General features: G+C 40.1%; 1 protein-coding gene across 4 annotated transcripts in view; it reads right to left on the bottom strand.

The window, feature by feature from the left end:
- The window catches only part of Pik3c2a (phosphatidylinositol-4-phosphate 3-kinase catalytic subunit type 2 alpha), a 103,608-nt gene extending 77,035 nt beyond the window's left edge, over window positions 1-26,573 (bottom strand). For 3 of the 4 annotated variants that reach the window (XM_060366972.1, XM_060366974.1, XM_060366975.1), the window contains exons 1-3: window positions 26,436-26,557; window positions 25,722-25,810; window positions 3,481-4,610 (exon numbers count right to left, since the gene is read on the bottom strand). In XM_060366972.1, the coding sequence (XP_060222955.1) occupies window positions 3,481-4,551 (1,071 nt within the window). In that variant the 5' untranslated portion in view covers window positions 4,552-4,610; window positions 25,722-25,810; window positions 26,436-26,557. Of the gene's footprint in view, window positions 1-3,480; window positions 4,611-25,721; window positions 25,811-26,435 lie in introns of all 4 variants that reach the window. The other variant, XM_060366973.1, reaches the window with a different exon arrangement.
- Window positions 26,574-27,069: the final 496 nt, after the last annotated feature.

Here is a 27,069-nt window from a genome sequence, read left to right as displayed (position 1 = left end):
TGAATTCAAGAGATTTGCCTGCCTCTGCCTTTAAGGCAAATGTCACCACGCCAGGCCTTGATTATTGCATTCTAACAAGAGGAAAAAGAGGAGGCAGAAAGGATGGGAATTAAGTAAGGGTAACTTCACAAAGGCAGGGTGAGTACGTAAAATGGTAATGTGGTAATATTTCCAGAGCCCAAGAAAAAGAATTTCAGTGTTTTTACCATAAATGATAGAACATTTAAGTTTCCTGTAGGGTCAAAGGCTCACTCACTTTTTCTTTGATAGTGAGATTACGACCCAAAGGGATGGGATCTAGGCAAATGACCTCATCAAACAACTGCAAACAGCTGACATCTTGAGTCCTGACTACAGAATTAGTTTCAATCATGCTTAACTTACAAAAAAAGAGACTGACATTAAAAAGAGCATGAACTCATCAGTGTCCTATAGTACAAGGAAGGTCTGGGGATGACTAACTTCCTTTCTTCCTATCTCCTCACTTAAAAAAGTCACAGACCACAAAAGTCACAATTTTAACTATTTAAAACTGTATGTTCTGTAGCTTTCAGGACATTCAAAATTTTGTGCAATCACCAACAATTTCAGAATGTTTTCTACAAAGAGACTGCACTGTGATGCCTTCCATATACGGCAACCTAGCCCATGCAGACACTAATCTGCTTCCTTTTTCTACACAATCGCCCCTTTAAGAATTTTTATTCACTTAATGCATATGTGTCTTTTGTCTGCATGTATGCTGTGCATGATGTGCAGTCCCTAGGACTGGAATTACAGACCATTGTGCATCACCGTATGGGTGTTGGAAATTGAACCCAGGTCCTCTGGAAAAGTAGCCAGTGTTCTTAACCACTGAACCATTTCTCCAGCCCCTTATTTGACTCTTAAGAATGCTTCGTATAACTGGAATTATAGAATACATGCACAGTAGAGTTTTTGTAGTAGTTGTTGTTAGTTCTGAAACAAGGCCTTAGACCTGGCTATGTAATTCAGACTGACCTTGTGGCAATCCTCCTGATTCAGCCTCCTAAATTTTTAGACTACAGACATGTGACACCAGGCCAAGCTATGTATGGATTTTTCGATCTAATTTCTTTCAGTCATATGTGTGGTTTTGTTTGTTTGTTTTTCCTCCTGGTGGGCAATAAACCCAGAGAGCCTTGCCCAGCACATGACCACTGAGGTAAACCCTCAATCCCACACTCAGCATATTTCCAAGCTTTATGTAAGTTTTGAGAGTTCATTCATTTTTTTTCTAAGGGAAAAGTATTTCATTGCACGGATATATCAACCTTGTTACCCCATTCATCAGTTCAAAACTGGGCAGTTTTTACTTTGAATCTTTTATGAATAAGACTGCTACGAATTATTCATTTTTTTTAAAAAGTAGACAAAGATCCACCAGACATGGTGGCTCATGACTGTAATCCCAGTACTTGGAAAGCTGAAGCAGGAGGATAGCTAACAGTTCGAAGCCAACATGAGATGCACAGTGAGCTTTATAGAGTGAGACTCTGTCTCAAACAAACAAATCAATAGGTCAACAAAATGACTGTGTGTGTATCTCTCCCCCCAAAAGACACAGAGATGGCCAGTAAAAAAAAAAAATGGAGGGCTAGAGTGTAGTTCAGTGGTAGAAAGCTCACTAAGCTTCCTTAAAGCCTTGGGTTTGATCCATAGTACCATAGAAAAACAAACGAAAGTCATGAAAGAATAGTCAGTATCAACTTAAAACATGAAAAATAATAAGTGTTAGAAAGAACATAGAGAATCCTGAATCTCTTAAAAAAAAAGTATTTATTTATTTATTTATTTTTACTTCATGTGCATTGGTGTTCTGCCTGTGTAAGGATGTCTGATCTTGGAGTTACATACAGCTGTGAGCTGCCATGTGGGTGCTGGGAGAATCCTGAACTTTCATGCATTACTGGTAGGAACGTAATCAGAGAAATGTTATGGAAAATAGTACACATAGTTGGCCATATCAGCACCTGTCGAAACACCAGTTCTTAGGAGGCTGAAGGAGGAAGAGCATGAGTTCAAGGCCAGCCTGGGATACAGAATGAGAGAAACTCTATAACCACAACCGAACAAAACAACAAAAACTATACACAAAACTGCCCATATGATCCTTTCAGGTATATTGACCCCCTTCTTTCTTTTTGAGGCAGACTCTTACTATGTGGCCCTCATGGACCTAGAAACTGCTATACAAACCAAACTCAAAGATCTGTCTTCCCAAGTTCTGGGATAAAGGTGTGAACCACCATGCCTGGATGTTTCTCTTTTTCTTTTTGTTTTGTTTGGTTGTTGCTTTTTCTGGTTTTTCGAGACAAGGTTTCTCCGTGTAGGCTTGGCTGTCCTGGACTCACTTTGTAGACCAGGCTGGCCTCGAACTCAGAGATCTGCCTGCCTCTGCCTCTCCGAGTGCCAGGATGTTTTTCTTTTTTCAATCCTTAAACATTTCCAAGATCTACAGATATCATAAAAGCAATATATTTAGAATGATATGTTTGTAAAGGAAAATTCTAAACTGTGCCTGATTCTCTTCTGAGCAAAGATGTACTATTTCCACTTACCTCTTAGCTAACAGTGTCTCACGCCTGCAATTCCAGCAGTTTGGCAGGCTCTAGTGGGAGGACTGTTCCAAGTTTGAGATTTGTCTCAAATACAGGAGGTGGAAAGCACTGGCAACAACTAGGTTCAATTCCCAGCACCCACACGGTGGCTCACAACCATCTATAATTCTGATGCCCTTTTCTGGCCCCCACATGCACTACACGTGTGGAGCATAGACACACAGGCTGGCAAAACACCCACATACATAAAATTAAATTGCTATTTAAAAAGAAAAGAAAAAAAAAAGTAACCCACATAAACTAGTGATAACCTTTACACTACTACTCCATTCTTCTTCTTTATCAATACAGTTATTAAGGAAAAGCCATTAAGTGGCCTTTTTCATGGCTCCCTGAAGTTATGTTTTTCTTTGTGTCTTTCATGATTTAATAACAAAAGAAAATATACTGGAATGTATAATGACTGACAAAATTCCTTGCTTACCCTGAAATAAAAGAGAAGAAAAAGAAAGGTTTACATGTAACATAATATAGAAAGATACGGTCTCTTTACATAGTCCTAGCTAACCTAGTAGTCACTAAGTAGACCAGGCTGGCCTCAAACTCACAGAGATACACCCGCTTCTGCATTCTGCATTCTGCGTGCTGGATTAGAGGTGAGCACTACCGGACTTGCGGGCTTAACTACGTTTTACTTACAGTTTTGTAAAAAACGAAGCAAATTTTCAGTTGGCCTAATCACACTTAATCTTTTGCCATACAACAAAAGAACCAAAGCAGCCTTGGAAGCAAAGAAAAGCAAGATTAAAAAAAAAAAAATTTTTCCCCCTAACAAATGATTCACACAAATATGCACTCTATTTTACTATTTAAGAAGTCTAGCAAGGAGAGACTATACCTGCGATCCATGGCCCTGGGCTTTTGTAAATTGAGCTCTTTGAATGTTTAAAGACTGGCTTCTTGTTACAGTTGTCCCAGAAAGGGATTTTCCATTCACCTTCCTTTCTAGGTGACAACTTGCTGGAGATTTCTCTTCAAGAAGAACAGCATCCCAAGGATCCTCTGCTAGCAAAACTGGATTCTTCTTCTCTTCTTCATGTTCTAACACCTCCATACTGTCTACCTTAGGCTTACTTAAAGGATCCAAGTCTAACCAGTCAAATTTACTGATGTCTTCAGACTTTGGAGACACCTGTAGATTGCAGACTGGAGCTTTCGAGTTTGCGATCTCCAAATCAGTCCTTGCTTTCCCATTTTTTAAAAATTCTGATGTACTTGCTATTTTGTCAAATAGTTTTGCCATGTCAGGACTGACTAGTGGCCGATAGATTGGTAAACCTCCTTGTGGATGAAATGGTGTGCCAGGTGTCCAAGGATATGAAAAATATGGAGACTGTCCTGGAAGTCTTAAATATATAGATTCTGTAGATGGAAAAGTAGGTGTCCTTGGACTGAAGCCATTCTGGAATGTGGCCTGTTTACTGTATGCTGAAGGATAAATAGAAGATAAAGTATATGTGGAAGACCCGCATAATCCAGGGGGCCACTGTCCTCTTTGAACAGTAGGTCTAAGATACAGCTGTGCTGAAAATGAAGGGCCCAGAACAGGAGTAACTGGCAACGCGGGGTTTTTTCTAGTCTCAAAACTGTCATCCAGCAGTATCTTCTCAAGTTCAGCTTGGGTGAGCTTTTCTACGTCAATACCCACCGCTCTGTTTTGGGAATCCGACTCAGGAAACACCATGAGGTCATAATCCTGTTTGTTAAAACTTGGTGCTCTTTGTCTAGGGCTGCTGGACAGCTCAAAGCCTCTAGGACCATCAGTCATTTGTCTATCCTTCTGCAATTTTGCTAAAGCCTCTGCTTCCATCTGTAATGCTTCTGCTTTGTCCACATCTTTGGTTCTTACTGGTTCTGGATGAGAAGATGAACACTGTTTAAATTCATTGTTGTTGGAAATCTGAGCCATGTCCACAAAAGAGACCAAACCTCTAAATCTTTTTTTCTTCTGGCTTCCACAATCAGGGCCTATACAGAAAAATAAGCATAACACTCAGTTAGATTTTCTAAACACAAATTTATTTAGTTTAAACCTATCCCTGCTGGGTGTGGTGGCAAACACACAGACCTTACGAGGAAAAGGCACGCAGATCTCTGAGTTTAAGACAAGCATGGTCTACATAGTGAGTTCCAGGTCAGCCAGGGCTACATAGTAATATGCTGTCTCAAAAAAACAAGTAACTAAATTAAATAAAACCTCTCCTGTATTACCTAAGTTTTGAAGCCACTTACAAACATACTCACCAAATAATATACAATAACAGGTTTTTTGTGAAATCCTAATAGAAAAGCACATGACACCTTATCCACTGTTGGGTTCAGAAGATGCTGAAACAACACACTACTTTACCCCACCTTCCTGAGTTACCAAAATATTTGTCAGTGTAAATGAAGTTAAATAGGCTTCATGTCCGCTATCACGTGGTTGTCATTTCCCAGTGGCATTATGGCTTTATTCCTGGAATGAAATGACTTAAGTACCATTCACATATTTCCAAGGCAGGGCTCACAAATATATAGCTAAAAAGTCAAAATAGTTATGATCTTCCTGCTATTTGTTAGACTGTTCAAGAGCAAACAACTGTTACTTGATCAAAATCTACAAAAAACTTATTGTACCTTTTATTATACCCCAGAAATGTTAAAAATGTACAAAGTAGCATAGCTTAGAACAGTGTGACAAGGTTTAAAATCATAAAAAGTTGTAATATTCCACTCAAAGATTATCTCATAATTCAATTTATCAGACAATCTTGATTACAGTTCTACTCAATTTATTTGCAGTTAAGTCAATTTAAAACTTATCCTTAAAAAATCTTTATTTTCATCCATGAAAAAAATTATAGCTTAAGCCTTTTCCTTAGCAGTAAAATAAAAAATATATATATCTAAGACAAACACTGTAAATAGAGGCAGAACAATTAGGAATTCAAGGTCATCCCTGACGGGAGCCGTGACTCAGCGGCCTGCTTTGATATTTTAATCTCGGTGGAGAAATGGCTTTTTGGAGGCCTTTACTAAAGGCAGAGGAGAACTTGCAAGTCCATCTCCTTTTGTTTGTGACAACAGGTGGGATAGCTTGTGAGGGTTACACCTCTTCCTCAGGCTCCTTGTGCAATTAACCATTGTTCTGAGATGTTTCTACTCTGGTTTAGAAACTCTACAATAAAAAGACAGGCTGACAGTTACTGCAGAAGGCTGAAGATGATGCTCCAAGCATCCTGTCTCAACTCTTGTGTAAACAGGACACAAGTAAAGCAACTAGATACAATGTTGTGCTATCGGAGGACAGGAAAGAGGGGAGGAGCTAGGTCAGAAGGCTGGAGGCAGAGGAGGAAGCAGAGACGGGAGATTTGCTGCTGGCACTGCTTGCTGCAAGAAGCCTGCCTTTTGCTGTGGCTGTCGAGTCTGGACCTTTAAAAAGTTTCCTGTGTGCTGTGTGTTTATTTTATTAATATTAATCCTCACTCCCAACTCAAGAACCATTCGACTCTGCCCAGCTGGCTCCGGCACATCCCCAGGTACTTAGTTCAAGGCCAACCTGGGTTATCACGAGACCCTGCCCTGATTCTTGTGCTCTTTTCCTTCTTTTTTGGGTCTAACCCAATGCTAAATATATTTTATGTTGTTATGTTTTTAATTGTAACCCCTTAGAAGCCTGTTTGTTTTCTACTAAGAGACAGAAAGGGAATGATACAAATGGAAGGAAAGGTGGGGAGGCACTGGGAGGAAGAGACAGGGAAAACAGTAATCAGTACATTACTTGAGAAAAAAAAATATTTTTTAATAAAAGGAAAACAAAAAACATGAGACCCTGTCAAAAAAGATAGGGGGAGGCTAGAATAATGGCTCAGTGATTAAAAGCATAGGCTGCTCTTCCAGAGGACCCAGGTTTAATTCCTAGCATCAATACAAAGGGTCATAACTTTTCCAGAGGATCCAATGCCCTCTTCTGGCACTTAGATTGTAATACTAGGCACTAAAGTGGTACACATACATGCATACAAAACACATATAACAAAATTTTAATTCTTATTAATTTTATTATCATTTTTTTCATCTGTATGAGTGTTTTCCTGTATGTATGTCTTGTGCACCAAAGCATGCCTGGTACCCATAGAGGTCAGCAAAAAACACTGGATTCTCTGGAACTGGAGTCACAGATGTTTGTGAGCTATCATGTAGGTGCTGGGAATGGAATCCAGGTCCTTTGCAGAAAATAAGTGCTTTTACAACACTCAGTCATCTTACCAGCCCTCAAATACTTATTTTGTTTTGTTTTAATTAAAAAGAAAGGAAGGAGCTATAGGATATCTTTGCAAGGGAAAATGTTCCAAAGTACCTTATTTTAATTTTAAAGATAAAAAATTAAAAGCCAAATTTAAAAATAATGCTATTATTACTTATAATAATTACTAATAATAGTTATTATTATTAACTTTCATGTAACCCCTTGCTGATCACAAAGGCCATAGCAAATTTAAAATTCTCTAAAGGGGGGGCAATTAAATTTTTGGACACTATTTGTATACCCTAAAACAAAGAAATTAATTTAAAAGCTCCTTGCTCCTTCGGTGGTAGATATGCATTTACAATTTAAATTTAAAAAGGAAAAGTAAAACAAGTCAGTCTCGTTACTCATCTAAATGTTTTCTGATCTTAACAAGATACTTAGCCAGGAGTGGTTGGCTCCCCAAGGAACACTAGAGGATGAGGTTCCAGGGAGCTCCAGGGGGGCCAACCATGAGTCTGCAGTCCAGCTTATAATATATAGCCAGACTCTGTCAAAAAAAAAAAAAACAAAAAACACAGAAACAAAAAACAAAAAAAACGGAAACAGGGCCAGTGGGTAAAGACCCCTACAGCCAAACCTGACAACCTGAGTTAAAGTTTCAGTGCCTACATGGTTGAAAGAGAAAGCCAATTTCTGAGGAGAAACCCAATTCTTATAGGTTGCCTTTTAAACTCTGTCACATACAAACAAACAAAATTTTAAAAAGCTAAAGTAACAAGATACAAAGAAAATGAAGAATCAATGGTTACAGTTCAACAACAGACAAAACTCTCTTTGCTGCCCGTCACCATCATGGTTTGCATGCATGCTCCTTGGAAGAACCCAGCTGGCTCTACTCTACTGCTCTGTGGCCTGCCTAAAGCCCCACCTGACTGAAAGTGACACCTGACAGTGTCTAGGAGCATATTCATAAACTGTCCAAGACAGGTATGACACCCCCAGAACTGGTGTGATCCTGGAACTCATGGTGTGGCACAGGTCTGCTTTGTATCTGGCAATAAAAATTTTAAGAATCTTTAAGTCCAAAAGCCTTGTTCCTGATCCCCTGGAGAATCTATACCACTTGATTAAGAAAGCAGTTGCTGTCTGCAAGCATCCTGAGTATCAGAAATGATGAGGATGATGCTAAGTTCCACCTGACTGTGATAGACAAATGAGTTTCAATCGAAGGTTATTATAAAACTAAGCAGGTCCTCTCAATTTAAAGTATGAGTCATCTATGGCCTCTACTCTAAGTGCCATAAATCTGTTTTAAATACTCACACAATAAAATCACTTAAAAAAACCTAGACACTATTTAATATGACAATGTATGGAACCAATTATGCCACTATTAGAAATAAAATTATGAAGCTGGGAAGACAATTAAAGTGCTTGCCATGTTTAATCTAAGTTTGATCCCCAGCATCCATGTAATACCCAGGCATGGTAGTGAAGGCTTATGATCCCAGCACTGGGAAGGTAAGGTTACAGGCAGATGAATCTCTGGTGCTCACTAGTAAACTTAGCCTAATCAGCTAACTTCCAGAGAGTCACCCTGTCTCAAAAAGAAGGTGGACAGCACCTGAGGAAGGACACCCAAGGTTGACTTCTGGCCTACATACACACACCTCCATACACAATTATGGAAACTATGATTACTAAATCTTGATAAAAATCAGAGTAAGTACATATCTTTATGTATGTAGAACTAGAGCTAGAAAGATGCTATCTGTCAGAGTACAAAAGCAATTTAGTCCTCACAAATTTTACTAAGTCCTATTGCTAATATCTCTGGTTCACAAATGAAGAAACATAGGCACAGTTATATAAAATGCCTAAATTTGGAGCAGGTAGAGGCTAGAAAAATGGCTCAGCAGTTAAGAGCACTTGCTCTTTCAGAAGGCCTGGTTTTAGTTCCCAGAACTGACATAGTGATTCCAACCTGGGGATCTGATACCCTTTTCTGACCTCCAAGGCACCAGGCACACAAATGGTGTGCCTACATACAGACAGACAAAGCACTCACTCATAAAATAAATAAATGTAAAAAGTAAAATAAAAATAAATTTATATCAGTTAGCAAGTGTGCAATGAATCAAAGTAATACTAATCTACATGATAAATTACCTGGAACCAGTATAGGCTTAAATCACCATTAACTTATCCATCATAAATATCAAATTTCTTTCTTAATCTTGAACTATTTTTTCCCACATTGATAAATTTTGTTTCAATCCCATCATAAGGCAGTTAATACTGCTATGTAGTTATAACATACACAATTTGTCAATTTACTATCAACAAATTACTAGTGGACAAGAATTCTTTTTCACTTCTACAATCAAATTTTTAATGACCAAACATACGCTTCCTTTTATTAAAGAGAAGCTCAAATTGGAAAACAAAAATCAGGCAAAATGTGCTCATTTATTAACAATTTGCCCTTTACTTTAAAAAAATCACATGGTTGGGTTTAGACTAAGTAGGAAAAGGCAATTACCTTGAACACTAGAAAGAATATGGCAACAGAGAACTAAAAATAGGTGTTCCTTCTCTGTTAAAGATGGAAATACCAGCAGATAAAAAGAATATTCTATCTGATTCATGGGACGGGGGAACTCATCTGAAAAAAAAGCCAATTACTTTGGCATTAAACACCAATGTGTCACAAAGATAAAATGGAAGACACAATACACAGAATGAAAATTTTAAATTTCAAATTTCATTAATGAAAATAGATGAATAATTCTAACAACATACTGTATTCTAATATATCCAAATTATCACATCACAGATAATCAATATAAAAATGAGTAGGGTACTTTCTTCTTTTAGTACTAAATCTTTGAAATTTGATGCTTATGCAGGCATGGTGGTGCACGCCTGTAATCCCAGCACTGGAAGAGGCAGAGACAGGCAGATCTCTGTAAATTCGAGGCCAGCCTGGTCTACAAAGCGAGTCCAGGACAGCCAGGATACAGAGAGAAACCCTGTCTCAAAGAAAAAAGAAAAACAACAAACAAAAAATGTGATGCTTATATTACACTTACTTATCACAAGTGAACTATTCTACCTTTGTTTTAGGTTAATACAAAGTTTCATGTAATAGAGGCCAGACTTGACACGCTTCGTAGCTAAGGATGAACTTGTAATCCTCCCACCTCTCTCCCAAGTGCTTAAGATTATAGAGGTCAATGCCACTGGGATCACAGCCCTGCATCACCATACTCAGCAAACTAGTCACATGTGTGCACAGTAGAGTCATATTTTAGAAGGAATGGTTTAGGGGGAGAAAAAGGCAAGCAAGCATTATACCATCCGCACAGTAACGACATATAAAACAAAACAGTTCCTAATAGCCATCTCTTTCATCAAGGCAGAAAGGTAATTCAAATGTTTACTATTTGGGAAAAGAACAGATTTTCTTTTTATTTAGTTCTATAATCTACGGCCTTTACATAACAGTTATTTTATCTTTTGTAACTTTTTTTTTCAGCATAAGAAATCAAACCAGGCTGGTGGTGGTGGTTGTCCATACCTTTAATCCCAGCACTCGGGAGGCACAGGCAGGTGGGATCTCTGTGAGTTTGAAAGTACCCTGGTGTACAGATCAACTTCCAGGACAGACAATGCTACACAGAGAAACCCTATCTCAAAAAAAAAAAAAAAAAAAAATCAAATTAAAGACAACTGCTCTACCACTGAGCTATATCCCCAGCCCTCTTCTAGAATTATAAACTTAACATTCATAAACAATTTATTTATAGGGCTAGAGAACAAATAAACAACAACAAAAACTTGAGCATGGTAGCATATACCTAAAATTAGAGCACTGGAGTAGAGACAAGCAGATCCCAGGAGCTTGCTAAACCAGCCAACCTAGCATAAACTGGATGCCCAATTCAAGCTCAGAAAAATATCCTATCCCTCAAAATAAGGTGGAAAAGTGAGAAAGGAAGGCACCTCATGATATATTCTGGCCTCTGAATGTGCATGCACAAATATACACACCCATACCCACCAGAGAATGTGTTCACAATCAACAATATAGAATGTGTGTGTGTGGTGTATGGAGAAATGGGTTAGCAGTTAAAAGCACTGGCTGCTCTTGCATAAAACTGAGATCTGATTCACAGAACCCGCGTGTCAACTCACAAGCTCTAATGTTAGTTGCAGGGGATCCAACGCTTTCTTCCAGTCTCTGAGAGGGTACCAGTCATGCAAGAGGTCCATATGCATACATGGAGGCAAAACACTTATAGCTATACAAAATATTTTAAATAAACTTAGGTATAAGATAAGTCATAAATACAAAACAACAGTTTATTTATAGCCACTGCAGACAGAAGGCCTCTGTAGCTTGTTTCAAAACTTAAAACCATATAAAAATTTCATGTTTAGGTACATACATTATTAAAGATTTATTTTTATTTGTGCATAAATATTTGCCTACATGCCTACATGCATGTATTCTGTTTGTATGCCTAGTGCCCACAGAGGCCAGAACAGTATATCAGATACCCTGGCACCGGATTTACAGATGGTTATAAGCTGCTATATAGATACTGGGAACCAAACCCAGATTCTCCGCAAGAATACTAAGTAGTCGTAACCACTCAGCCAAATCTCTCCAGTTGGGTACATAAACATTTTAATAAATAAAGTGACAAAGGAAAGCACCACGAAATGTGTTCCCTTCCTAAATGATGTTTCCCAGATGTACACTATGCACCCTGCACTGTTCTCAATGATGAAAAGCAAAAGCGTTTAACTATACCAGGCAGCGGTGGCACACACCTTTAATCCCAGCACTCACAGGCAGAGGTAAATGGATCTCTCTGAGTTCGAGGACATTCTGGTCTATAGAGTGAGTTCCAGGATAGGCAGGGCTACACAGAGAAACCCTGTCTACTTATAGTGTACAGCAGGAACGAATCCTCCTAATATATAAAAGAACCATGAGGGGAAAAATTGACAACACTGTAGTAAAATTAAAGTTTGAATAAGCAGTTCACAAAATTAAAGATGCTTAAATCACTTCCTCTTGTTGAAACAATAATAATTTAAACTATACTAAACCTGTATACCTATATACATACATATATGTATGTGTATATATATATATATACATATATAGGTATACCTATATATGTGTGTGGACATACATATATATATATATATGTAGTTATAGTTATAGTTTTTTGATTGCGTGTATGTATACCACATGCAAGCAGTGTTCATTGGGGCCATAGGAAAGCATCAGATCCCCTTATATATAGTTGTTAGCTGCCATGTGGGATCTGGGAGTCAAACCACAGCAGCCTCAGCTTTGTAACACTCCAAGGCCAGTCTGACTCAAAAGCAAAAATTAAAAAAAAAAGTGCTATAAATAAAATATGTGCTTATTATAGGTACATATCTTAAATAGTGATGAGCAGAAGGAAAGCTCCTTCCTCTAATGAAGGTATCAACAACTTACAATTAATGGGAAACCTTGAAATTTTCCTTAAGGCCATAAGCAAAAGCAGAATGTCAAAACCATCCTAGTTAAACATTTTAACCAGTTCTAGACAGTATAGTAAGTTAAGAAAAAGCAGTAACAGGATCAAATAAGAAAGCTCAAACTACTGCTTGAGAAAAGAACTAGTTCAGATTTTAAAATTATTTGCATTATTTGCATTGAAATGCAGCCAGAAATAGAATAGACAGCAGAAGTGGCTGACAAGAGAAAACTGGACAGGAAATGGATGTGGAGGGAAACAAGGCTGCGGATTAGACCTGGGGAGAACAGGGCAGGGAAGGGGGGAGGTAAGAGGGCTACGAACAAGAAGAGAAACTGAGGGGGAACATCTTTTTGTCAAGCTGGAGGCCTCAACATGATAGGCTCCTAAGCAGGGAGGGGATAGAACACCCTGAAGACTAGAGTGACCACCTCCTAGTCAGGTAGGACTAGTGGAAGGAGGGAAACAATCTGACTAAACCTGTGATCCAAAAATTACCCTGCCTACAAGAAGGGATAACAAGGAAACAAAGATTGAGGGAAAGTACAACCAATAATTGGCCCAACCTCAGACCCATCCCCTGACACTAATAATGACACTCTGATATGCTTGTAGACAGGAGCCCTACTTGACTGTAGTCTGGGAGGCTCCAGACAGCATTGGATTGGGACAGATGTGGGGACTTGCAGCCAAGCATGGGGTGCAGCTCCAGGGATCCTGTGGAAGTGTAGGGGGAAAGACAGAAGGACCTGGAGGGGACAGGTGAACATCATGTGCATACCTTGTTTTTCAAAGCCATCTGATCCCTTTTAGCTGGATAAAAATACATTACTACAGTGAAGTTTCTGTGAGAAGTACACTTCCTTTCTGCTTGGGAAATAGAAATACTGGCCTTGAGTTCAACAGATCAATTTGGCTAGAGATCATACACACACCCCACAAACAAAACCCTAGTTGACATCTATAAGCACCTGAAGACCTAAAGAAAGCAACTGATACTGCCCTCAGAGAAAGAGAATGAAAAGTGAGGCAAGAGAGAGCTCAAGAGACCCAATAATGCTCAAGTAGGAAACAAAAACAAAAAGAATATGATAGAGAAATACAGGAATAAATGTTCTAAGAAAACGGTCAGTTTGGTCAGAATCTATAGAGACAGGAGAAGGACTGGGAATAAACACTTGGGGGAATCTAAAAGATCCTCAGGGACTTTGTGAGAAACAAATTTACTGAAATACATTCTCCTAAAAGTTCATTCAGGGGCCAGGCGTGGTGGCACATGCCTTTAATTAAAGCATATGGGAGGCAGAGGCAGGAGGACCTCTACGAGTTGGAGGAGAGCATAGTCAATATAGACAGTTCAAGGACAGTCAGGACTACATGAGAACCTGTCTCAAAATACAAACAAATAAAAATTCACTCAAGCCAGGTGTAGTGGCACATGCTTTGGATCCCAGCACTCAGGAGGCAGAGACAGAAGCAGAGCTCTGTGAGTTCAAGGCCAACATGGTCTAAACAAACAAACAAAAAAATCATTAAATTAAATGCACAGGGCTGGAGATGGCTTTAGCAGTTAAAAGCATGCACTGCTCTTAAAGAGAACCAGAGTTCAGTTCCCAGAGAGAAAAATATGAGATCCAATGTATCCATGTCAAGTAGCTTACAACTACCTATAACTCCCTTTGTAATATGTGTGAAGTTACTATCAAATCAATTTATTACACAGATGGTACTTTCTTTACTAAGGAAGAAAGGGCAATTTGTGAAGGGTTACGTGTTTTATTTCAGGCTGGCCTTGAACCCCTCATTCCCCTGCCTCCATTTCCTGGGTGCAGAGATATAGGCACTAGTTGTGCCTGACTAGAAGTAAGCTGTAATTTTAAAGTCTACTTTGGCATACCTGATAGGAATGTCATTGCTTAATGTGTGACTGGTCATAAAGAACAATGAAATCTATGACTTGGGGTATGAAAAACTTTAGGTGATAAAGTGTGATCAGCCTGGAGACTGAGTTCAACCACAAAGGAAGTCTACCAGCCATGCCTATGTAATGAAGACATGGGGCGGGGGGGGGGGGGAATCTGGTCCCTGAAACTCATGTGAGAATCCCTGGTTGCCATACTCCATGCATACTGTAACAGGCGGACAGTGGGAGCATAAATGTTCTGAGTTCATGGGGAAAAATTACCAGAAGTTCCACGTTGGGAACACTCCTGGACTTTGCACTACATGCTCTTTTCCTCAGCTGATTTTAATCTATCCTTTCCCTGTAATAAACCATTAACCACATGAATAACAGCATCTAGTACATTTTAGGCATCCTAACAGATTATCAAACCTAAGGATGATTTGCGGAATTCTGTTTTTCAATGTGCAGTGCATGTGTGACATGAGGATAGTCTTACGGGCTGTTTGTCTTCAGAGATACGATGATAATAAAGACAGTAAGGCAGATCTGAAATAAAGAAAGGCAGGAAGCAGGACTGAAAAACTTTCTAAAGACAGGACAAACTATTTAGTCCTGACAACAGAGATCTACAGAATCATGTCAGTGTTCAGAATCCATACTTTGTTGATGAGATGTCATGGTTCTTCTTCAAAGTTATTTTATTTATTTGTAGTTTGAGTAGATCTACGTAAGTTTTAAATACTCTAAATCAGAATGGTCCTAGATCTTAATAAGCTTCATTCATATCTAGCTCATATATAATATAACCATTGTAATAGACAACTACAAAGAAGCAAACAAAATTGACAGCAGGGCATAGAACAGTAGTTCTCAAGCTGTAGGTAGCAACCTCTTTGGGTAGGGAGTGTCAAACAATACTTTTACAGGGGTGCCCTAAGACCACCAGATTTACATTATTATTCATAACAGTAATAACATTACAGTTATGAAGCAGCAACAAAAATAACTTTATGGTTAAGGCATCACCACAACATGAGGAACTGTATTAAAGGGCTGCATCATCAGGAAGGTTGAGAACCACTCTCAGCAGGAGGATGAAAAAGAAGGACTGTCATAAATTCAAAGCTACCCCTAAACTTACATTTGGAGTTGTAAGTCAGCCTGGGCAGGAGAGTAAGGCAAAGAGAGATTTGTGAGAAAGTGAGAAAGAGAGAGAGACGGACTGATTGACTGATTGGCCCTCAGTGCATGACAGGAGATGGGGACTGAGACTGATTGAGACTGAGGCTGATTACTGGGTTCTTATATAGCTGCACTTCAACTGTGATTAGGCATTTCACCTCTCAGGCAACCAATTTCTCAAGTAAATCAAGTGATTATGCACTCAAACACCAACACATTTCAACATTAAACTTGATTTGCATATTTTAATTATTTCCTCTAAATTGATACTAAATGTGCAATAATATTTTTGCATTACAGTCTGACACAATGAAAGTTCCTCACTTGAATAAAACTTATTTTTACTCTGTGGTTATGGTGAAATTTTGATGAAGATGGAGAATTAGTTAACTGAGGCTGTAATGTTTAATGTCTAGCCACAAAATAGAAGAAAAAAAAGTTCAATCATTAAGATTACATCACAAACCTCCCTGCCTTTCCTCAAAGAACATTGAAAATTCTGAACATAAGAGTATATGGTGTTAGAGACACTCTACTGTACTTACCAGTGTAACAGGAAGACAGAGACAGTCTTCATGCACATGAATTTACACTGTTCATTTAATCCCTACTGTTCTGTAGAAAACAGACAAATGAACTCAACAATGGAGGGCTTGGGATGTAGATCAATAGTAGAGAGCTTTGCCTAGCATGTAAAGGCTGTGGGTTTCTTTGCAAAGGGAGGAAGGGAAATAGGGAGACCCAAGAAACAAATATGCTGATAAATGAAGGAACAAACAATGACTTGGTATAAGGATGGTGGTAGAAATGTTAGAAGTGTTTTGATTTAAACAGAACATGCTAAGTTTAGATAATAAGTGAACTGAAGAAAAAAAAAGAATTTCGTTGGGGAGGTAGATGTTATTTTTACTCAGTGAAAAACGACACGGGAAAACTAAATTTCCTCAAGATTCTTCATGATCTTAAAGACAGGTAAAGTCAGGCATGGTGTCTCAACCTAGTATTTCCAGCACTCAGGAGACAGAGGCAGGACGATTACTGTGATTTTAATGTAGTTTGCTCCACCTACAGAGCTCCACGCCAGTCAGACCTACATAGTATAACCTTGTCTCAAAACAAAACAAAACAACAAACAAACAAAACAAAACAAAACAAAAAATGATAAAAAGGATACAGGAGGTAAGGATCTGCCAGGTAAGAGCCAGTAAGATGGCTCAGTGGGGTGAAGTGCTTGCTACACAAATTAAAATAGAGGAGCATGGAAGTTCAAGAATGAAGTAATCTTACCTGTCTTTATTTTAGCTAAATTATTAATATTATTGTTACTATTACTGTGTGTGTATGAGGTATGTAGAGGTGGTTATGTCATAGTACCTTGGGGGTTGGTTTTCTCCACCACATAGGTCCCAAGGATCTAACTCAGGTTGTCACACTTGGTAGCAAGCTCCTTTACCCACCATGCTATCTTGGCAGCCCATATTTTTAAAATTTAAAATTCAAAATGCTTTGTACAATCATACTAATAACGAGCTTAAGCCTTCTATCTTGACAAAGAGCAAGACTATACAGTAACTTAAGAAGCAGGAATCATTGTTCCCCTCTCAGCCCTTAAGAGTAACATTCTAAACATCCAGGATACCCAGCCACAATAACCTTGTGTCTAGACAGGGGTCTTACTGCATATGAGTGGAGAGGTCCGGATGAGAAGACACAGTCACAGAAAGAAGCTTCTTCTGAAAGGCAACATGCTGACCACAAGGTTTGCAGTCTAACTTGGTTTCTTCTGAAAGGCAACATGCTGGCCACAAGGTTTGCAGTCTAACTTGGTTTCCTAACAGAAGTTCTTGGTGGAGATAACTACTGAACTTTGGACTACTTTTCTGTTCATTCATTTGACATGAATCATTAAATATACTTGGACATTACCGAAACTTCAACATGACAAGTAACAGAAAATCTTTTGTGCTAAAATGGTACATGCCTCCATTTCCAATATGCCTTAACAGAGGAGAAAAAGTAAAACTGAGAAACACAACTAAGAATCACAAAGTACGGAACAGTAATAAACAACAACAACAACAAAACCAACTGAGTAAAGTGTGAATGTGGCTCAGTTGGTAGAGTGCTTACCTGGTATACATGAAGAATATGTCTGTGTGTATGTTTGTGTGTGTGTGTCCAATCATTGAAATGAGTATCAATGTACTCCCAACAGTAAGAAGTCCAAGCCCATACAAATATGCTGAGCATCATTAGTCAGAAGAGAGATATAAATCAAAACAACCAGACATACTTCAAATCTACTTGACAACTATAATTTTTTAAGGAAAATATGAAGTGGTAGAAAATATATGCAGAGACTGGAACTCTCATATTTTGCTGGTAAGGGATACAAGATGGTGCAGTAACTCTAAAAAACACCTTTGTGTGCTTCCTTTAAAATGTAATCATTCTTTAAGCCAGCAATTCTACTCCTACTCAAAAGCACCAAAATCAGACTTAATTTACACATCACTGTTTAAAGGAGACTGTGCTGACCAAAACACCATGTAGTCTTAGTATAAATGCTATTACTTACAATAGCCAGCAAGTGAAAATAACTAAGTATCCACCAATAAATATACACAAAATGTGATATGTATAGAACAGAGTATTATATATATAATTCTCTCTATATAGATATATATTATATATTCTATATATAGAGAGAACAGAATATTATCTAGTCATATAAAGTAATGGCAAATTACTTTTTATGTAACATGGATGATCTTTAAAGATATTATACTAAATGAAACAAACCAAACAAAAGGAACAAATATGGTATATTTCCACTTACAGGAAATATCTGGAATAAGAAAATTCGGAGACAGAAAGTAAAAATAATGGTTATCAAGAAAAGCAGGGGGTAGAAAGATGGATAGTTACTGCTTAATGGGAAGAGTTTCATTTTGCAGTGATAAAAGTTTTCTGAAATAGACAGTGGTGATAGACATTATAACTATCTGAACTATAAATGAGCTAATATTGTTCATGTATTTGTGTGTCTGTGTGTGTGTGAAAGAGAGTGAGAGAAGGAGACAGACAAAACTGACTGACTCAGGATACAGTTCAGTGGCAGAGTTCTTATCTAGTAGGCGCAAGGACTTGTGTTCAAGTCCATGATTCACTTGTTCTTAATGCTAGCTCTCAGGAGGCGGAGGCAGGAGGATCAAGAAGTTCAAGGCCAGCCTGATCTACAAAACTAGACTGTAACTCAAAAGAATCTTTTTGAAGTGATTAAAACATTTTATTTCTTTCCTTTTCCTCCCTTCCTTTCTTTCTACTCGTTTTATTGACAGGATCCTGTGTACCTCAGGTTGCCAGACTCACTACACTGGGTAGCAAAGGATAAACTCCTGATCTTCTTGCCTCTATAAGCTGAGCACTACGAGCACAGGCTGAGCCACCACACCTGATCCCAGAACTCCACACATGCTAGGCAAGCACTCTAGCAACAGAGCCCCAGCCCCAGAGCCACATTCTCTATCCTAACTGCTGTTGTGTCGGTCCTGTAAGTATTTCCATCATCTGTAGATTATAAACACTGCAGAAGTGCTCACAGATATCTAGATGGATGGTTTTATGGATTTTATATGAAAAACATACCTCAGTAACTATGACTGGGAAGAAAAAAGCAACTGCAGTTAGTGGGCTGTGGTGATTTACACCTGTATTCCTAGCACATACAGGAATGGGGCAGAAGGTGTGCCCGAGTTCAAGGCGAACCTAGGCTACAAAGTGAGAGCATAACTCAAAAAGAAAAGAAGAAAAAGAACACACTAACATGCCAAGCATTTCAGCATGCACAGAATTCTAGTCTGAGGACTACATGGCGGAACACTCATCTAGCATGCAAAAAGGGGAAGGAAGGAGGTCTAGTCAGACAAGAGAGAGTCATTGCAAGGCAGGTGTGGGGTTGTAATGCTTGTAATTCCAGCATTCAGAGACTAAGGCAGAAGGATTGGAGGGTCTACCCTGGGTTATCAATAAAAATCTGTCTCCTACTCCCTCCAAAAAAAGGGAGAAAGTACAACATTGCATATTCCCTGGAGCTAAAAACCACCCTTTTCCCACTTAGTACTGTAGTCTAAAACAGATTTATACATTAAACTATGAAGTGTTTATTAGAACAGTCATAAATTTTATTATGAACATAGATAAAGTGACTTAACAAATAAACCAATGCAGTCACAGCTACTCACAGCACTGTGGTTTTGTTTCTAAGAATAGTTAGGTCTCCGTCAGAGCTTATCTTGTAGGAAGCACATACAAGTTTACTTAATCTCCCAAACCGAAAATAGTACACTTGCAAAAGTATTTTCCTGATTCCTGATTAGACTGAAGTTTTTGAAACAAAATCGCTCATGTTCTATTCCCTCCTCACCAGAAGGCATTACCAGCACTGATCTCCATTTGGAGTCTCCTCTCATTCATTTTCACACACTTTCACCTGGAAAGAAGGTTGTGGTTTTGCTTTGCTTTCTCATTATACCACGAAACATTAATAATGATTTTCGTAGATACATGTAGTGGTCCACAATGTAACTCTAACAGTCATGTGACTGAGACAGTAGGATTACTCTAAATTCAAGCCCAGCAGAGGCTACACTGTGAGTCCCTGACTTGAAAGAAGGAATGAAAGGAAGGAAGGAAGGAAGCCGGCCAGCCATGAACACTTGTAATGGCAGTACTAAGGAAATAAAAGCAGGAAGATCAAGAGTTCAAGGTCATCTGTGATCACAAAGCAAGCTCCAGACCAGCCTAGGCTCTGTGATCTATCTCAGAAAAATATTGTCATACGAATTAAAATTGGTCTATCCAATATAAATTTGTTCATTCTTTAATGAACATTCCAAAACTGTGCTATGTGTTACACATGTAAACACTCAAACACCAACTTAAACACAGTGAGCTGGTGCAGCAGTGCACACCTGTAATCCTAGCACTCAGAGGCACAGGTAGCCGTACCTCTGTGAGCCAAAGGTCTGCCTGGTCTACAAAGCAAATCCAGGACAGCCATGCTACAAAAAAAAAAGAAAAGAAAAGAAAAGAGAAGAGAAGAGAAGAGAAGAGAAGAGAAGAGAAGAGAAGAGAAGAGAAGAGAAGAGAAGAGAAGAGAAGAGAAAAGAAACAGTGACAAGAACACTGAACACTGGACCAGCACTGCAGGATCTGAGTTCAAGCAGTACATTCCAGACCCTATACTAAATAAATCACAATATATTTAAGAATATTTTATTTACTTGAATAATAAGGTCTTGAGGAATAAAAGCATTAGTTAAGCTATAATCAACAATCAATGCAAACATCAGGCTCTTTCTGTTGTTGGTCTTAATCAGTGGTTCTCAACCTTTCTAATGCTGCAACATGATGCAGTGACCCCCTAAACACAAATATATTTTGTTGCTACTTAATAACTGTAATTTTGCTGCTGTTATGAATTGTAATATAAAATCTGTGTTTTCTGATGTCTTAGGTCATGCCTGTGAAAGAGGGTCATTCAATCCACAAAGGAGTTATAACCTACAGGTTGGGAACCACTGGTCTAAGTTACCTACTTCTGGTGTTTGTTTATAGCAAATCTCAAAGTACAGCAAATGAAGGGAAACAGTATTATACACTATTTGATTCTTTCTACAGTGTAACTGTTAAGTCAGGTATGGTGGTGCATGCCTGTAATCCCAGGTACTTAGCAGGCTGAAGCAGGCCAGCAAATCAGTTACAGGGCAAATTGAATTGCATAGCAAGACTGGGTCTGAATACCAAAGACAAATATTGGTGCTTCGTGCCCATAACACAGCACTTGGAGGGCTAGGGCAGGAGGACTACCATGAGTTCAAGTCCAATCTGCCCTAAATAGTGAATTCTGGGCTAGTCTGAACTAAATTATAAGACTCCATTTCATAGTAAGACTTTCAGAAAGCATTACTGTTTAACAGTAAGGATGTTAATTAAATAGTGTTTTATTATGTTCTCAAAGTTCAGAGATAAATACCTACAGCTAAGCCAACAAAAACTGCTTTCAAATCTACTTAAAAATTGTTTTAAAATTCTATTTATTTTGTACCCAAATAGATAAAAAGAAACCCAAGGTCAGTTATGGTGGTGCCTGTCATCCTTGCATTTGGAAGATAACAGCACAGGAGGAGCTAGACTTCAATGTCTTCCTCAGCTACAATCTGAGGCCAGCATAGGCTTCATGAAACCCTACCTACAAAAGAAGAAAAAAGTAACCCAGAAAGTAGTTCACAGTTGTACTTACTTCCCTTTTAACTATCCAAACTGTCTATGTATGCATCTCACTGTTTTGAGTCTATCACATCAGAAAGAACACATAGGCTGGGCACGGCAGCACACGCCTTTAATCCCAGCAGTCAGCAGGCAGAGGAAGGCAGATCTCTGTAAGCCTAAAGCTTCTCTACATGGCAAATTCCAGACCAGGGCTACATAAAAGACCCTGAGTGGATAATGTCCCAAAAATTAAAACAAAAATCCTAGTGCCAGGAATGGTATAAGATAGCCCTTACTAAGTTTGTCGGATAAAGAAGTCCCCAAAGCTCCCCCTCCCCTTAATATAGGCTATTGCTTTTGCTCTTGGTTGCCAACCAGAACTACGTTATAAGACAATATTGCTATTACTTCTGGTTGCAGGACATACAGAAATCACGCTACAACTGAGCTGGAAACTTCCTCCTTACTGGCTACCTTTTATAGTGTCAGAAGGCATGATGCAGGTTACTAGAAAAGTCATCAACATTCTTACTCTGCTATGAATCCTGTGAGCTATAACACCAACCTTCTGGCCAAGATGTGCTCCTGGTGCAGTAGTGGCATGGCTGTTGTCTTAGTCAGGGTTACTACTGCTGGGAAGAAACACCATGACCAAAAGCAAATTGGGGAGGAAAGGGTTTAGTTGGCTTATGCTTCCAAAAATCACTGTTCATCACTGAAGAAAGACAGGACAGGAACTCAAAGAGGGTGGGAACCTGGAGGCTGCAGCAGATGCAGAGGCCATGGAGGGTGCTGTTAACTGGCTTGCTCCCCAAGGCTTGCTTAGCCTGGTTTCTTATAAAACCCAGGATCACCAGCGGGGGACGGGGGGCACCCTCAATGGGCTATACCCTCCTACATCATCAATTAAGAAAATACTCAACAGGCTTGCCTACAGTCAATCTGTGGAGGCATGTTCTCAATTAGGATTTCCCTCATCTCAGATGACGCCAGTCAAAATGACTGACAGCACAACTGTTATGATGGCAACCAACTGCTTCTAACTGTATTCGAGGCCCACCCCACAGGAATTCATGCCTGTACCTGTGCTGTAATAAATGGAGAAGTCATAGGCCCCAAGAGAGGAACCTATTACTGTTGTTTTGGTAAGTGGACATAGTGTTGAACTGCCTTCTAGATATTTATGTTTATATAAATTAATACTATTCTCAGTGTACGTCAGGGAAACTTTTGTTTGCAGTGGATTAAGTTAATGAAGAGATGTATGACTAGTCAATGTGCTGAAAACTGATTGAGGGCTCAGTCTTAAACAGGACATCAGTTAACACTCCTCCAAAGCTAGGTGATACTGAGGAAGAGAGGCTTAAAGAATTTTAGAGCCCGAATATGGGAGGGAATGCTGTAAAACAGTCTTAAGGACATGGCATGGCTGCTATATCCATTACTCATAGAAGCAATGGCACAAGACCTGCATAAGACTGGGCCCATTAACATTTCATCATGGATTTGGAAGGGACTCATAAACCCACCCCACTCTCAAGGAGCTATAGGGGTGGAGAAATCATATTCCTCAGTGGTGCAACCCCTGGCTAGCCGCCTTTTCTTAAGTAAATAACCACCTATCTATGCTCATGCAGAAAACTCTCATTAAATTTTTCCACAAAAGGGAAAAAGACATGAAAATTGTTGGGAGGAAGAAGAGGTTCACTGGGAAGGGAAGAGATAAAAGAGGATAAAGGGGGTAGAGGTAGAAATATCAAAAGTATATTATATACATACATAAAATTAAAATTTTAAATCAAGGAAAAACATTGCAAAAAAAGATACAAGGCATACATAAATGCACAAAATAAAGATATAAAAAAAATGTGACTTCATGGCCAGATGTGGTTGTGTGTGCCTTTAATCTCAGCACTTGGAAGGCAGAGACAGTTGGTTCTCTATGAGTTCAAGGCCAGCCTAGTCTATATACAGGATAGCCAGATACACCTTGCCTCAAAACAACAACAAAAGCAAGCAAGCAAACAAAACTGTTTTTGTTTGTTTTCCCACTTAAGCAAGAAAAACTAAGAGGTTTCTTTTAGCCTCACCCATAGTCCTATGAACAATGTAGAAGACACCTATTGGGAAAAGACTTTCCAAGTGTGACCATGACGCCTGCTAAAAGAACACTGTATATGAATACTATCAAACAAATATCAGAGCTATTAGGCACTTTCTTAATTACCTTACCACTGGTAGGGAATGGAAGAGAGCTTAGGACACAATCACTTTTACCCATGCTGCCCTCATTAATAGAAAGAACTCATAAGCCTCAATTTGACCATAATCTTTCTCATCAGACCTGCTCATTTCTTCACCTCCCCACCCAGGAGATCACATCGTTCTTAGAACTTTGAATCCACCACTGCCTTTATAACTACAGTGTTAGAACTTTTTAACCTGTCTTCCCAGGTGGACTGGACAACAATTTCTAGTTTGCCTTTTTTCTCTCTTCTCTTACTCCCCAGTTTCTGTGGGTTGGTTTGTAGTTCAACTCAGTTACAAATTAAAGGGGATATTATGGCTCAGTGGTAGAGCGCTTGCTTAGACACTGGGTTCAATCCCTAGTACTGGCGGTGGGAAGGGGTAAGATTTATCACCAAATTCTCTAAATGCAGCACACTAAAACACCTTCATCATTTACCTGTCTTAAATTTCTTTTGGGAATATGATAAATTATTAAAACAGATAAGTTGTCTTATCAAAGCAAATTAAGTTACAACTTCATTCTGAAAGTACTAAGAATCAAAGCCAGGGCCTCGTGGTGGGCAAGCACCAATTCTTAACTATATCCCAGCTCCCAAAATTTTTGTTTTGCTTTTTGTTTTTGGAGACAGGGTCTCCTGTAGCTCAGGCTCATCTCTACAGGTATGCTGCTAAAGCATTTTTAAAAAGTGCGATGCACCTCTCCTGATCTGAAGGGTTAGTCTGATGCTCTGACAAGAACTGTGAGCTTTTAGAAACCCATCTTTAGGTACAATTTACTAACTAAATGTGCCAACTTATTACATTAAAAACAATGTGCCAGATTTACTCCGGGGCACAGAAATGTACACAGCAATGTTAAAATGAATGGAAAATTTGAGGCTCTAAATAGAAGCAGCAACAAAGATTCATACACTTAAGCCACAGCTAATTACAGAACGTTTCTAAAATCTTGAAAGCAAACATGCCAACCTTTACGCGCTATAAAACCGAAAAAAGATTAGACCATTAAAGCATAATTTTAAACTCCAGGCAACATGTACACAAGACAACTCATAACAGAAAATTTTCTTTCCTTTATTATCATTTTTTAAAAGAGTGTCTCACTAGGTAGCCTAGGCTGGCTTTAAATTTGACCCTCCCACCACAGTTCTGCAATGCAGGCAAACACTGCAATTACAGGAGTGCACCACCATGCCCAAGACAACAGAGATTTTCACAGATAAACTGCTTTTGAGTCTGAACTTAGCCAACACTGATGGAATTTGTGGACGCTCATGTATTTTGCGCCTATGTTAAAAAATCCCTTTGGAACTTTGAGCCAATAACTGTATCAGTTACAATGCTTTTTCTTCAGTACTCAAAACACCGAATGTCAAACATGCAGACAGCTTCAAAAATTGAAAATCTCAACCAAGGCACTGCAGTGTGGCCTGTAACTCTGAATAACCACACCGATTCCAACGACAGCAGAACTGCTTGAAAGTTTCTTGTGGAGAATGAACCACCATCAAGGAGGCAAGAGTACAAAGTCTTCCCTGGAATCGGTGTTCCAGGACCTCTGCGCAGCCTCGCTTCCCATACCCTACTTCATCAACTCTCTAAGAATAGCCTTTTATTTTCTGTCCCTGTGGCTTGCGATGTGCCGATACATTCAAGAATTTTCCCAAGGCAGTTTTCCTCCTGACACCCACCTGGAAAGGTTTTGGGGCACCTCTTTAATAAGTAATCTTGTTCAAACAGGGAAGCTTCCTTCGTGTCACTCAATTCAAACACCCACTGTCTAAAATAAAAACACAGTGATTAGAACTTCACTTTCTATCAGGACAACACTGGGAAAGGGCTACCGTATGCACTCGCTTCCTCTTCAACTATTTCTTGTTCCCCAGTCACTCAGGAAGAGTTAAATATTCTTACTCTAATGCCCTCCCAGAAAGAGGATGCGCTAAATACACACAAATATTGCGTTCCCAAAGCAAGAAGACTCTGGATTTTTGTTTTAAGGTAACGAGGTGAAGGGTCCCGGGAGGAAGAAAAAGAACCACCCGAAGCTCCAAAAACCGAGCTGGGAGAGGAGGAGGAAGAGGCCATAGCAGAAGTTCAACAGCCACTCTCCAGAACAGGCTGGATCGGAGACTGGGACCTGCCCCCGTGGCTCCCTCGCTGTCCCGGGGGACAGGGGGGTGGCCTCCCCTCCCCCTGAGGGACAGCAGCGCCCGGCGGCCCGCGACAAAGGGGCCTGGCGCGGGGCGCTGGCGACCGCCCGCGGGTGGGGGACGGGGGCCCGAGGATCGAGTCGGAGAGGATGGAGCGACCAAGGGGCACCGCGGCCGCGGTCCCTCCCCTCCGGGTCCCTCAGCGGCCGCGCAGCGCCAGGCCTCGCTCCGCAAGCACCCGCCGCCCCTCACCTCAAGCCGCGGGAGCCTCGGTCTGCACCGCAACCCGAGCCTTCGCGCCCTCCACGGTCCGAGCCATGTTTTTCTCCCGCCTCAGCTGGCTCAGCCGGCCGCCGAGGAGAGCTTCGACTGACTCCGCGGCCAGCCGAGCACTGCACGTCACTTCCGATAGCACAAGCACCGCCCCCCCGTGCTTGGGTACCCTGCGATTGGCTGGCGAGGACGGCCTACCTGAGGTGGTGGGCGGGGCGAGGGCGGGGCCAGCGAGGCAGCAGCCGGGAGGTTAAGGGCTGGAGTGGTTGCCCCTGGGAATGGGTGTCTAGGCGCGGCCCGGGGCCTCTGTGGGAGGCTACCTTGGGACCCTCCAGGCTCGCTTTGGGTTCCGAAACGCCAGTCGTTCCCGGGCCCTTTCTCTGCACCGTACGCCGCCGACCTCTGGCCTGCGGCTGCCTGGCTTAAGATCTTGGCCCCAGGCCGCCCGGAGATTAGTTTGGATTGGAAGACAGAAAAGAACAGTCAAGACGAATTCTTTTATTGCCTCCAGCATTAAGAGAGCCCTCGCGGGCCGCCGGGTGCTTCCAGGTTTGTAATTAGCTCATCACGTGGCACCTGCAAAGGGCTGGATGCGCGCGGCGTTCTCACGTTG

Source organism: Meriones unguiculatus, chromosome 14 (genome assembly GCF_030254825.1).
Source record: "Meriones unguiculatus strain TT.TT164.6M chromosome 14, Bangor_MerUng_6.1, whole genome shotgun sequence".
NCBI lineage: Eukaryota > Metazoa > Chordata > Mammalia > Rodentia > Muridae > Meriones > Meriones unguiculatus.
Note: the sequence above shows the minus strand (reverse complement) of the source record. Positions and strands in the feature narration are given on the sequence as shown.